This window comes from Eptesicus fuscus, chromosome 13 (genome assembly GCF_027574615.1).
Source record: "Eptesicus fuscus isolate TK198812 chromosome 13, DD_ASM_mEF_20220401, whole genome shotgun sequence".
NCBI classification, from domain to species: domain Eukaryota; kingdom Metazoa; phylum Chordata; class Mammalia; order Chiroptera; family Vespertilionidae; genus Eptesicus; species Eptesicus fuscus.
The window spans coordinates 35,107,674-35,122,615 of NC_072485.1; the positions used below are offsets into that span (position 1 = coordinate 35,107,674).

Sequence of the window (14,942 nt, forward strand, 5' to 3'; positions counted from 1 at the left end):
GACGCCCCCCTCGTGCACAAATTTTGTGCACTGGACCTCTAGTATAATTAATAAACATGGTATTTGTGATAAACTTGGGTGTTTTAAAATTTCTCTGAACAGAACATTGTAGTTTTTATGTAAAGTTTTTACTTCTTTTGCTCAATTGGTTTCTAAGTAGTTTTGTTTGATAATTCTGTTATAAATTATAACTATTTTCAATTTTGCCCTCTCTTTACTTATTGGTTTAGAATTGATTTTCATAAATATATCTGGTCCCTATGATATTTCTAAATTTACATATTCTAGTAGGAATACTTTTGATGGAGTTCTTATCAATTTCTATTTACATAGTCATATCATCTGTGAATACTTAAATTTTTCTCATTCCTTTGTGTTTATCATACTGGCTTGAAAAATCAGTATGATTTTAAATATAAATAATAATAAGAGATATGAAAAAGCCTCCATACTGCCGACATTATATTTAATGTTATTTTTCCATTATCAGGTTGAGGAATTTTCTTTCTCATTCTTGTTGGCCAAGAATTTTAAAACGAACAATGTTGATTTTTTAAAAATTATTTTTTTTATTGATTTCAGAGAGGGAGAGGGAGAGAGATAGAAACATCAATGATGAAAGAGAATCATTGATTGGTTGTCTCTTGCATGCCCCCTACTGGGGATCGAGCCCACAACCCGGACATGTGCCCTTGACCAGAATTGAACCATGACCTTCCAGTCCCCAGGCCGAGGCTCTATCCACTGAGCAAAACCAGCTAGGGCAACAATGTTGAATTTTTACTGTTTTGTTTTTGGTTTTTGTTTTCTGTCTACCTCCTCTTTTTCCTTTCCTTTTGGGACTTAGTCACTTAACATTGTCCCCCCTGCTCACTGAACTTTATTTCAGTGATTTTTTTTTTCTTTTCTTTACCTCATTTTAGAAAATTTCTATTGCTATGTCATTGTTTACTTTCTTCATTATTAAATTGCAGTTAATTCCATTTAATGATTTCTATTTGAGATATTGGATTATTTCTAGAAATTATATTTGAATTATTTTTAAAATATATTTTATTGATTTTTTTACAGAAAGGAAGGGAGAGGGAGAGAGATTTAGAAACATGGATGAGAAAGAAACATCAATCAGCTGCCTCCTGCACACCCCGTAGTGGGGATGTGCCCGCAACCAAGGTACATGCCCTTGACCAGAATCGAACCTGGGACCCTTGAGTCCGCAGGACGATGCTCTATCCATTGAGCCAAACCAGTTAGGGCTATTAGAATTATTTTTACTATCTTCTCATCATTCATTAGCTTCCCTCCACCTTCTTTAACATATTTTTGGTTAATATACCAATTCTGTAATCCGGATTTGATATGTTAATATTTTTCAAAGATTCTTTTTATCTATGTCCATGATAGATATTATTCTTTGGTTGTAATATATATATATATATATATATATATATATATATATATATATATATTATACTTGTTTCTCTATTTTCTGGATTATTTGAATAAGTTAAGTTGTATCTTTTTCTTTAAATGTGTGATAAAATTCACCATTGAAGTTACTGAACTTGTTTTCTTTCTGGAAAATAGTGTAATTATAAATGTATATGCATATATATATATATACACATACACACACACACACACACACACACACATATATATATATTGTTTTAATTTAAGATCCTGCCACTTTTGTATTATATTTCTTACTGTTTTGACAAGTTGTATCTTTGGAGAAATTTTTATTTCTTCTAGGGATTTTGAAAGTTATGGGCATAAATTTGATAATAATACCTTAATATCTTTTTAATGTGTCTTTCAATCCAGTGAAATTATCTCTCTTTCATTCCTGATACTGGTAATTTGTGTTTTCTCTATTTTTATGGACCACTTTAATTGTTATTTTTCAATTTATAGATATTTTCCAAAAGCAGTCTTTGATTTTATTGTTTTCTATTGTGCTTTTATTTTCTATTTTTTACTTCCTTATACTTATTTTGGATTTAGTTTGCTCTAGTTTTCTATATTTTTCAGTAGAAGATTATATTTGATTAGAGACCTTTCTACATTTTTAATAGAATCAATTTTTTCAAATAAACTTTTTTTTTTAAATATCTGGATCCCATATATTTTGATAGGTTGTGTTTTCATTTTAATTCCATTCAAACTATTTTCTAATTTACCTGTGATTCTTTGTTTGTTTCTTTGGGTATTTAAAAGTCTGTCACATCATTTCAAAATTAGTGTGGATTTTCAAAATGTCTTTGGTCTTGATTTTTAGTTTTATTTTTTTATGATCAGAGAACACATTCTATATCATTTTGGTTCTTTAAAACTAATTTAGAACTCTTTCTTTGTATAACATATGATCTCTTTTGGTTAATGATTTATGTGCTCTTGGAAAATGCATGTATTTGCTGCTATTGGGTGAATTTTTCTATAAATGTAAATTAGGACAAATTGAGTGATGTTGTTATTCAAATCTTCTCTATAGTTTCTGAATTTGGGGGGATACAGCTTTAGCAATTAGTAAAATAGGATTGTAAAATATCCAAGTATAATTTTGTTTATTTGTGTACTATTTTTTGCAGATTTACATACTGTTGGTTTATGAATATTGAAGTTCAATTTTTAGGTTCATACAAATTTTTCATGTGCCTTGGTGAATTGACCTCTTTATCATTATAGAGCATTTTTCTTTATTGGAGATATTTTGTATTCGAAAGTCTACTTTGCTTGATATTAAAATAGCTACTCCAGCTTTCTTTCTTCATGAAATTTATTGGGGTGATATACTATCTAATAAAGAGGGAATATGCTAGTTGACCCTCACACCATCACAAAGATGGTGGCACCCACAGCAAATAAGGAGGGAATATGCTAATTGACTGCCACACCCTCAAAGATGGTGGTGCCCACAGCCACAAGATAGAGGTGCCCAGTCCCATCAGCCCTGTCTGCCTCTGGAGTCCCCCAGTCCCCTAGACCCCCAGCCACCCAGGGCTGGCCCAAGGAGTAGGCAAGCCTCGGATGGCAGCTGCCCAGACAATGCCTGAGGCGCAGGCAAGTCTCGGATGCTGGGTGCCCAGCCGCCAGGGCCAGCCCGAGGTGCAGGTAAGCTTTGGCTGTTAGCTGCCCAGCTGCTCAGGGCCGCCTGAGGCTCAGGTAACCAGGGGCGGCCGTGGCTTGCGCTGTCGCCAGTGGCAGTAGCAGAGGTGTGATGGGGGTGTCGCCTTCCTCTGATCACTGGGTTGTCTCCGCCCCTGAGGGCTCCAGGACTGTAAGAAGGGGGAAGGCTGGGCTGAGGGACCCCTCCTCCAGTGCATGAATTTTCATGCACTAGGCCTCTAGTTGGTTAATAAGATTATATAAGTTTCAAATGTACAGTTCTGTGATACAGTATCTGTATAGTGTATTGTTGTGCCCACCACCCACATTAAATCCTCTGTTACCATATATTTGACCCTTTTGCCAGCCCTCCACCTTCTTCCCTTTGTTAACCACCATATTGTTGTCTGTGTATATAGTTTTGTTTGTATTTACTGTTTGTTCATCCATTGCTTTTAGTTTTATGTCCCACATATGAATGACATCATATGGTTTTTAACTTTTTCTGTCTGACTTATTTCACTTAGCATGATATTCTCAAGGTCCAACCATGATGCCTTAAGTGGCAATATTTCATCTTTTCTTATGGCTAATTAGTATCCCATTGTATAAATGTACCACATCATCTAGCGAAGGATACTCCAGTTGTTTTCATGTGAATAATGTGACAATGAATAAATGTTTTCAAAGTTTTTGGGTAGATACCCAGAAGAATGGTTGCTGTGTTGTATGGTAACTCTATTCTTAATTTTTTGAGGAATGACCATACTATTTTCTATAGTGACTGGATCAGTTTATATTTTCACCAGTAAATGAGGGTTGTTTTTGCTCCACAGCTTCTTCAACACTTGTCAAATGGGAAAAGTTATTTGCAAACAGCTTTCTTTTGATTTATATTAACATAGCCTATCTTCATTTTTTTACTTTTAATTGATTTATTTTTTTATTAGTACCATTGCTTTTTATTTCTTCTGGTCTTTTTAAGTTATTGAGTAGGATATATTATTCCATATTATTTATCATATCCTATATAATAAAGAGGTAATATGCAAATTGACTGTCATGCCCTCGCACAAGATTGCCACCCCCATGTGGTCACAAGATGGCCGGCAGGGGAGGGCAGTTGGGGGTGACCAGGCCTGCATGGGAGGGCAGTTAGGGGTGACCAGGCCAGCAGGGGAGGGAGGGCAGTTGGGGGAGACCAGGCCGGCAGGGGAGGGCAGTTAAAGGTGACTGGGCCAGCAGGGGAGGGCAGTTGGGGGCAACCAGGCCTGCAGGGGAGGGCAGTTAGGGGTGACCGGGCTGACAGGGGAGGGCAGTTAGGGGAGATCTGGCTGGCAGGGGATGACAGTTAGGGGTGACCAGGATGGCAGGGGAGGGCAGTTGGGGGCAATTGGGTGGCAGGGGAGTGGTTAGGATCAGGCTGGCAGGCAGAAGAAGTTAGGGGCAATCAGGCAGGTAGGCAGGTGAGTGGTTGGAAGCTAGCAGTCCCGGATTGTGAAAGGGATGTCCGATGGGAAGTCGGACATCGCCTGAGGGGTCCCAGATTGGAGAGGGTGCAGGCTGGGCTGAGGGACACCACCCAGTGCACAAATTTTGTGCATCATGCCTCTAGTTGACTTATAACTTACTTCTTCTATAAACAAGTTAATGATTACTCTAGATTTCATTATATGAGTTCTTAACTTATTATAATTGACCATGCCTTAGTATTGTACTATTTTATATAGACCATATGAAGCCTGTAACAGTAAACTTCATTTACTCCTTTTGTGTTCGTTTGTATTGTCCTTTCTTGTCTATCAGTATTAAACTTAGTTCTCTCTATATATATATATTAAACCAGAAAAGACATTATCATTTCTGTCCTTTGTCAATTATTTTTTTTTTTTTTTTTATCATGATTCTACCATGTTAAATCTTTAATAAAATTTCATCAAAGATTATGTCATATTACATGCCATGATTAGCTTTCTACAAACAACTTTGCTTTCTGTGTACAAATCAGTGTCAATGAAATAAAAAATAAAACTATACTAGGCAAAGATCTTTATTAACCTGTTTCAAACTTTATTCCCAAGCTTCTTCAGCTTAATTAGCTGCAAAGAATGATTTATGTATAAGCAAAAACTGAAAAGAGCTGCAATGTCCAGGGGCATTGGGCTAAAAAATATTAGAGATCTAGATTTTATCAGATCCATAAACAAAATTTGAAAAAGCAGTCATAATATAAAATAGCAGCTCCCAGAAACTTCTTCAAGTTTATCTTCTTCAGAAGTTGACTCAATTCAGTTTGCTTCATTCTTGGAAGCCTCATCAAAATTCTCCACAAGATCTGGAACTTCATCATCATCATCCTCTCCAGTAGCAAGTGGCGCTTTTCCATCCACAGATTGTTTGGGCAGAGCTTCAGCCAGTCTCCTTAAACTAGTCAGACTGTCTGCACCAAGCTGGTTTAAGATGCTGGGTAGCATTTCTGTCAGCTGCTTTGTCTCAGCATGGCCGGTAATGGTGAAAGTGTTCGCTGCCAGAGATGCCTGAACTTTAGGGTTGTTAAAGTGGATCACTGTTCCTTGGTTTGTAAACATATTTACCTCTTCAATACCAGAGATATTGTTTACCCCTAACTTCTTTAAGGAGAACTGAAGTTTTTTATCATCTGCTGTAGCTGTTCTGTGAACCACCTTCTTCTTTCTACGAGCAGTTCCTTTCCCACCAATGCGCACTTGTGCCTGCAGTTTGGCGAGTTTCTCTTGGTTCATAATAGTTTCTTTCATCTTGTTGGAGAGGAAACGGGGCCGCACGGGGGACTAGGGCTGACGCTCAGGGGGTCTAGGGCAGACCAGCTGAGAATAAGCGCACACACGCGGGGACGCAAGATGGCAGCTAGAGGGAGGCCGGAAGTGACGCCTTGTCAATTATTTTTAAACTAGAGGTCTGGCACACGAAATTTGTGCACAGGTATGGTCCCTAGGCCTGGCCTGCAATCAGGGCCATCTTTCCCGGCTCCAGGCAGCCAGCCTGCTTTCACTGCCATCCACCCCTGGTTCCCTGTTTTCCATTCAGTGATTGAAGCCTGCAGGCTGGGGTGAGGGACCAATAGGTAGGCCATTCCCGCCTGCTCACTGGCCCTGCCCTGCCATGGGTCGCCCTCTGTGTGTGGGGCAACCAGCAGGGCAGAGGCCTTGGCCTGGCACCACCCGCATCCCCTGCCACACAACCCCCAGTTCCCCATTTGCCATCAGGCTATGGGAGCCTGCCAGCTAGGGGAAGGGACCGAGAGGTGGTCAGTGCACCTCATAGCAACTGGTCGAGTGGTCGTTCTGGTTGTTCTGCCATTTGGTTGATTTGCATATTATATATATGATTTTATAGTTGTAGATATGCACATGTATGTGAATCCATTTATTTACCATTTTGGTGACCTTTATTCTATACTGTAGAACTGAGCTTTCACCTGGTATTATTTTTCTTTTGTCTCAGGAACTTCTTTTAATATTCTTTGTATAGCAGCAGGTCTATGAATTCTTCAGCTTTTGTTTGACTGAAAATTGCAATGTTTTATTTATTTTTAAAGAATATTTTTGCTGGTTATACAATTCCAGACTGATTTATTTTTTTCAGCACAAGGATTTTCTGACTTGCATTATTTCTGATGAGAAGACAGTGGAATTTCTTTTATTCACGTATAAGTAATATGTTTCTTCTTGTTACTACTTATTTTTATCATTAATTTTCAGTAATTTGGCTCAGATATGCCTCAATGTTGCTTTCTTTGTGTTTGTGATGCATAGATATTTCTTGAAATTCTTAGATCTATTAATACTTTCATCAAATTAGGTAAAAATATGTTATGGCTGGTGTTTCTCAGTGTTTAATGTGTCTTCCCATACACTGATGGGTCTCAGGTTTGATTCTTCATCAAGAGCATGTACCTGGGTTGCAATGTGTCTCTCTCACATCTCTCTCTCTCTCCCTCCCTCCCTCCCTCCCTCCTTTACTTCCTTCCACTCTTTCTAAAAAGCAATGGAAAAAAAAATATCCTTGGATGAGGATTAACCAAAAAGAAAAAAAAAAAAAAGTAAAAAGGTAGAAATATGTTTTCCTCCCCCTCACACTCTTCTGGTACTTCCATTACAAATTTGGACTGCTAGGTATTTTCAAACTGAGACTTTAACTTTCCCCCTAGCCTTTTACTCTCTAAGTGCTGGTCCACAGAATTTCTATTGCCATGTCTTAAATATATATATCTTCATCCATATATATGTGTCCAATCTAATGTTAAACCCATACTGTATATATTTTTTTTATTTCAGATAGTGTATGTTTCTGTTTTATAATTTAATTTTACTCTTTTTTTAATAGCTTCCATTTCTGTACTGATATTCTTCCTTTCACTGTTTTAAGTTTGTTTTCTGATATTTTTAAGATTTCCGGATCTAAATTACTCTTTTATTAAATACATTTGGGTCACATTTATCTCATAATTTGTTATTTTAGCCATTGTGAATATTATATTAATGAGATTCTAAATTTTATTGTCTCCCTTCAGAAAATTTTGAGTTATATTCTAACAGATAATTTATTGGAAAATCAGCTTGATTTATTTAAAAACTATTTCTCAAATTTGTGAACATGACTTTTAGTCCTTATTGTAAAACTAGAGTAGTTCTGTTTCTAAATTGTGGCCGTTTTAAGAAGACCTCAATTCAATGCACAGGTTATTTATTCAGCAATGTCCCTCCGTTCTTGCTGCTATGAGTACCTGAATCCCTCAGTGTTGTATGATCTTGGATTTCCACTTAGTTCACAGCTTCTCATAGCTGTTCTCTCCCTGGCCTTGAAGAATCTTGTCATACATATGTATAGTTTAATTGTCTGCCAAAGAGGTAAATGTACCCCTTTCATTATTTTTATTTTTTTAATTTATTTTTTCCTTTTATTTATTTTTTATTTTTTTATTGTTTGAAGTATTACAAATAGTAGTACATATGTCTCCTTTTTTCCCCCCATTGACCTCCCCCCGGCCTCCCCTACCCCCCAGTACATGCCCTCACCTGCCCCCCCCCCCCAACCAGTGTCTTGTATCCATTGGTTATGCTTATATGCATGAGTACAAGTCCTTCGGTTGATCTCTTACAGCCACCCCCCAACCTCCCCTACCTTCCCTCTGTAGTTTGACAGTTTGTTCAATGCTTCTTTGCCTCTGTATCTATTTTTCCCCCATTTCTTTCCTTTAAAAAATCTTGCCTCTGCAGACTAGAAATAAACATATAATAACAAAAAATGTTTGCGTCCCAATTTCAATGTCCAACAGTTCTGAGTCCCCATTTCAATGTCAAACAGATCCTTATGTGTACATGTGCCTTTTCCTGTATGCCGGTAGGAAAGAGAATATTGATTCAAGTATAACTCAGAGTTTTCTAGTTTGGATAGATATGTAATTAAGGGAGACTGAGAACACTGGTGAATGGGCAAATTTGAGATAGGAGGAGAGAGATTAAGGAAGATGATGAATTCTGAATCACAGGCAGTAATTTTTGAAGACATTCAGGTGGAAAAGTGTATTTAGTAGGTATTGTTGTAAGAAGAGGTATACAGTTTAGAAATAAAAATTAGAAATTAATGCTACAGTAGATGAGCTATCCCCCAAGAGACAGTAAATTGAGAAGAAAAATAAAAAAGACTTATGAAAGCCAAGTGGAGAAAACATAAGTACCATTGTATGCAGATTGTTTAATTTATTTTCTAAAATTTATTATTACTATTGGTTTCAGAGATGAAGGGAGAGAGAGAGAGATAGAAACATCAATGAGAGAGAATCATTGAGTAGCTGCCTCCTGCATGCCCCACACTGGGGATCTGGCCTGTAACCCAGGCTCTGTGCCCTGACTGAGAACCGAACCGTGACCTCCTGGTTCATAAGTCTATGCTCAACCACTGAACCACGCTGGTGGGATATGTATACAGACTGTTTTCTATGTGATTTCCGCATTCCTTTATGGATAGAGAAAAATATTATATCCAAAAAGCATTTATTAAAGTATCCAGGATATAATTGCTAAGGCTTTGCGTGAAGAATATCTTTGAAAACATATATATTTTTGTCTTTGCAGTAGGATTTTTCCCTCTGTGGGTATCACAGACTCAAAATCTACAAGTATTCCAGTATCAATTCAGTTTATTAAGGTCATTACCTCTCTTAAATGTCATCTAAATTTGAGAATATGGATTATGCATGAACATTCATTTCATCAATTTTTTCGACACTTATCTAACATTTGTACAATACAAAAAAAAAAGTTAGTGCTTAGTCCAAATTGTGAACAGATTGCAATACAAAAAGAAGATGTGTTTGGGAAAAACCTAAACAGTATGTGTATTGTGTGCGATTAGCTTTTTTTCAGTGTTGTTATTCTATGTCATTGCAGTCGATGTAATTGCATCTTGTGAATGTTACAAACATGTGTTTTGCCCAGATGAATAGTAATCACAACAAGTAATTTGAGATTGTTATTTGGGAGCATTTCTATAAATAGCAGGAGAATATTTTGTTTAATCTTTATTACTTGGATATGCAGTTTGGTAACCATTCCAAAAGGTTACTTCAGGTGGCAGATGCCTAACAGATATCTTTCTGTTACACTGTTTAGTGGTTAAAAGAAAAATACATAATAAGCTTTTTGCTCTACCTTTTTCCTATGAACTTACACAGGAAAACATGCAGAATCATGGGGAAGCATATCACCCACCTACTCACAAAGAGGCACACACACACCCTATAAGTAAATGAGAATCAGAGTATGTAATTATTTCTGTGCTTTTTCTGTATTTGAAGAAAAAAAATGTCACTAGATCTCTTCTGCAAGGTGCTTGCAGTTTTCAAAAACTTTGTAATCTATCTTGCCTCTGTCATTGGTTCACTCTACTTTCTATGCTTGAAATGCCTTTTGCCCACTTTTCCTTCCTTATCCTAGGCCCACTCTCTCAGTTATTCTCTTAAAATGTTTTTGCCTCAGGCTAATGTAGGTGTCCCTCACAAGTGCCTCTTATCTGAGCACTGTGGCTCTTACTAGATCCTGTTGTACATGTCAGTTGCCTCAGCACTCTGGCATGTGACTATAACCTTCCTGAGATCAGCCACATTATCTTACTCATCTCTATATAGCCCTAGTATCTTGTACTGTGCCTAGATCATGATAGACATTCAAATCCACCACTTTGTCTTCACCTCTAACCATGGCCCAATTTGTCTTTTTATCAACCAACAAAATCAGAACCCTTGCTTGGGTGGCAGTAGGGAGAAACTAAGTGTGTATGAGCTCTATGATAAGCACTATAGAGATTTACAATCCTGTAATGAATCATTTGTCACTAAGGCAGAATAAAATAATTGTTCAATACATGTGAAAATAGAATAATCTAGTTAAAAAAATGAGTTGGAAATTCTCGCAAAAGTATTCATGGGGTAAGTATTGTTTTGTCTCTGCTCTCAAAGTACATCATTTTGCTAAGAAGAGGGTGTGTGGCAAAGATAGAGCAAAGACAGGAAGGCAGGAAAACACAGATGACCTCCAGGGGTGGGGGCTGTGAGTTCTCAGGGCAAGTGCAGTGATGGAGAGGGAAGCATGGCCAAGGAGCTGACCTGAACTGTGTGGAATTAGTCAGAGCAGTCTGCCACCATGCTAAGCATTTGTGTCAGAAAGAATTATTGAGATTGATTATACGTGTGTGACATTATGAAAACATGAACTTAGTGCATGCGTGTGTAAGTTATTGTTTATTGTGAATAACAATGGAAATTTCAATTTATATGAGGGGATATATGTGAGCACCTCTAACCAGTGCCTGCCATCACAACAAAGGTAAATTCAAGTCCTAAACTGCAGTTCCTGTAAATATGGTCTTATTTGAAAATAAGTCTTTGGCCCAGCCAGCATGGCTCAGTGGTTGAGTGTCGACCTATGAACCAGGAGGTAACGGTTCGATTCCTGGTCAGGGCATATGCTCAGGTTGTGGGCTTGAGCTCCAGTGTGGAACATGCAGGAAGCAGCCAATCAATGATTCTCTCTCATCTTGATGTTTCTATCTCTCTCTCCCTGTCCTTCTTCTCTGAAATCAATAAAAAATATATTTAAAAAAAGAAAATAAGTCTTTGAAGATATAATCAAGGTAAAATAAAATGAGGTCATACTAGGTTCAGCGGGCCCTGAACCTAGTAACTAGTGCCCTTATAAAAAGACCATGTAAAGACACAGAGACATATGGAAAAGAGGGTCATGTGACAACTGGCAGAGACTAGAAGAACAAGGCAAGGTATGCTAAGGGTTTCTCTTAACGATTAGGAGCTAAGAAGAGGCAAAGAAAGATACTTCCCTAGAGATTTCAGAGGAAACATGGCCTTGCTGAAATCTTCATTTTGGACTTCTGGGTTCCAGAACTGCAATAGAATAAATTTCTGTTGCTTTAAGACACACAGTTTGTGGTAATATGTTATGGCAGCCCCAGGAAACCAAAACAGTGTTTTCACACAGCAGCGATCACGCTCACTGGTTGGGGTGTATGGTGAGAAGTGATATACATGAACAGCTCAGATGGTACATCCACATCAGTTTATTTTAAGAGAGAAAAACTAAATAATTGGGAGAACATGCCAGTTAGGAGTATAGGCTGTGATGTCAAACACATAATGGTTGCCAATTCCAACTCTCACCTGCTGCGTGACATTAAGTAAAATTTCCACTTCTCTCACCTCCACTTTTCCATCTGGGTAATAATATCAACGGGCCATTTTCTATGGCCTAGAGAGATGAAATGACTTATCATAACACAACTAGTAAGATACAGAATCAAGAGTTGAACTGTGGTCTTTATGACTCTAAGATTTCAGTTTATTCCACAAGAAAATACATACCTGTTTAAAAATATCTGTAAAACCTCTCAAGGAAGGTAAGTCATTCTGATATAGGCAATCAGTGGAGCTTTTTCAAAAGAGATAAACTTAGAGTGGATTTTTCTAGGTGAAAACATCAGGGGCCAGAGAGGCAGGTTCAGGACTCTGAAAGCCCATCAGATTTTAAGTAAAAATTATCACAGATGCTGAGGCCCCAAAATGGGTGCTCATTTTAGGTGAACAGCAAATAGACTCATGCAATAAATAAATGTAGTAGAGAATGAGGCCAGAGAATAAGTCAAGTCAATTCTGCAGGGCTTAATACTTGCTGAGTTTGGAATGTATTCTTGTTATAAGACAACATTGAAGGTTTTTAAGCAAGAGAGTGGCAAAATATATCAATTATGTAAATATCACTGAATAATTCAAATTTAGTGAATACAAAGTTTCTAATAGTCCCAAATATATATATTGCAATAGCATATAATATATAATACATATATATCACAAGTGTTGTCTGAAAAACTAAATTCACACATATCTATTTTTATCGATAAGGATGTATACCAAAGTTACAACAGTGATTAACTATGTGGGTAATCTTCACTTTCACCTTTCTACTTTTTTGTGTGTGTCCCAACTTTTTGGTAATGAACTACTTCTATGGGAGTGACATGGTGAAAGTCAAGCTAGGGCTAAGGAAACCACAAGGAAGAACCTGGTGATGATGCAGGACAGGGAAGATAAGGCCCTGTGCTTTGGGTGAACAGGACATAAGCAGGAGATACATTTCCAGGTAGAATTGACAGGATTTGGCAATGATTCATTGCGGGAAGATGTTAGAGAGGAGTAGCCAATGTGACACAAAGATTTAGGCTTGAGCAGAGAGTCAAGAGGGGTATAGATAATGAGCTTAGTTTTAGACATGCCGAATTTGAGGTGACAACTAGACCGCCATGAATTTGAGACATTGCAAGGGCTGTCGCAGTAGACTAAAGTGTTAAGATAGAAAAGGGTAAAAAGATTTGGCAAGCTATTTCTAGAGGATCTTAAAGAAGCCCAGTGATGATGTGTATAATTGTCTGCCTGGTAATAATATCTCAGAAGCATTCTGATGTTAGGTAGATTCAGCAGAGTCGATTTACTAAGAGATATAAAGTGATGCACTCTTAGAAGACAGATATAATTCACAAATTATAGTTAATGTGCTGTGGGATCATTAGGCATTGAGATATAACTAAAAACGCAGTAAACTCAACCACCTCATAATAAGGAGCTGACAAGCAACACAGAAAGTCTGCTTGAAAAATACATCTCTGCTGCTTGTCACAATGTCGTCCCAGATGAGGTGCATAAATAAACATGTCACTCACAGTGTTTTCACTTCCTCCCACAAGACTGTCAGCAAAGTGGGGTAAGAGAACAAAATCACAGGCCTGGTGAACAGAATCAAATAAGTAACAGTAACAAAACACAAAGGACCCTCTTGGTTATGCTGCCAGTAGATTATGGAGAAAGCAAGAGCTCAAGGGCACGTCTAGAGTGTGTGATTCAGGCTGTGCATCTGGTGGAATCCCCTTCAGAATGTAGTGACTGCTTTGCTACTTTTGTCATAATTTGAACACATGCATTTGTGAAAACACATATTGTCAAATTGACATGTCAGTAACACAGACTGTCAGAGTTGTCACTCCCTTGCATGCCTTCTCTGCCCCATGAGTGGGCAAAACCCTGATACAGATGAATGAGAGATCCATGTGGTTTCAGTCAAATTGTTCATGTTTTTTGAGCCTCAGATTCATCAGCCTAATTGGAATGATAATAGTAATCTGCAGTTGTTTGGGAGAATTGACTGGAATAAAGTATTCAGAGTCCAGGATGTCCGGATTAAAGGTAGACTATTGAATGAAATATTTATTTTACTCTTATCACTTTTAAAAGTTAATTGAAAAAAATGGTAAAAGTTGTTAAAGCTAAAAAAGAAGCATAAATCAACAAGGATAAGGAGAACAGGGAAGTAGAAAGAAAAAATGGAAACTGGAAAAAAGATGATAGGTAGACATTGATTTAGCTGACATGAGAAAACAAAATCCTATACCATCAATGGGAAAACTGAAAAAAAAAAAAAAAAAACATTAAAAAAAACAACTTTGTGCCAGAGATCTCAAATTACTCAAGAATTTGCAGCAAAGAACTAAGATGTATATATGCATTGCTCATGAACACAGACAATAGAGTGGTGAAGGCCTAGGGCAGGGTGAGAACTGGGTGGAGGGGGGCAAGGGAAAAAAGAAAGGGGGGCATCTGTAATACTCTCAACTATAAAGATTAAAGGAACGCTGGACCTCTCAAAGTGGGCATAATGAAGGACAGGGAGGGTAAGATTGATTGCAAGCCTCTTTCAGAAGTGTCTCAATCTCCATAAGTAGTTCTCTAGGCCATGATCCTTTCTCTTCCTTCCCATCAGAACAAAATTAGATGATATCTTCAAATAGGGTAAAACAAACTGTGTCTCTGCTTAGAGTTGTTGATACTGTACTGAAAATTACAAAAGTGAAAGTATACATGAAAAAATACAGTTGAAACCTAGCCCTCCTGTCCTACTTGATTCTCAGCATCCAGAGAGCTGGCTTATAATTCCAGGCTGCATCGGGAAGTTTATTTTTTCTCAGATGAATGAGATCAAGGGAAACATCTAAAGATACTTGGGCCACTAAGTATGTGAAAAAGCATTCTCATATGGAAGACGAATCAGAACAAATGGAAATAAGCTACTTGGAGGAGCAGAGATATTAAGGAAGGACAAGAAAAAATTCAAAATTAATCTTACATTAAAATTTCTGATTGATGTAAGACACTATTGGCTGTTCGGTTTAACATGGTTTTAGACACAGGTGGCTATTTAAGTTTAAATTAAGCAAAATTAAATAAAATTAGACAT

At 37.4% G+C, this 14,942-nt stretch overlaps 1 protein-coding gene across 1 annotated transcript; it reads right to left on the reverse strand.

The window, feature by feature from the left end:
- Nucleotides 1-5,142: 5,142 nt before the first annotated feature.
- Nucleotides 5,143-6,006, reverse strand: LOC129151086 (transcription factor BTF3). Its single transcript, XM_054724786.1, has one exon. It carries the CDS (start codon nt 5,883-5,885, stop codon nt 5,397-5,399), a length of 489 nt encoding a protein of 162 aa, XP_054580761.1. The 5' UTR covers nt 5,886-6,006; the 3' UTR covers nt 5,143-5,396.
- Between the last annotated feature and the right edge of the window lie 8,936 nt (nt 6,007-14,942).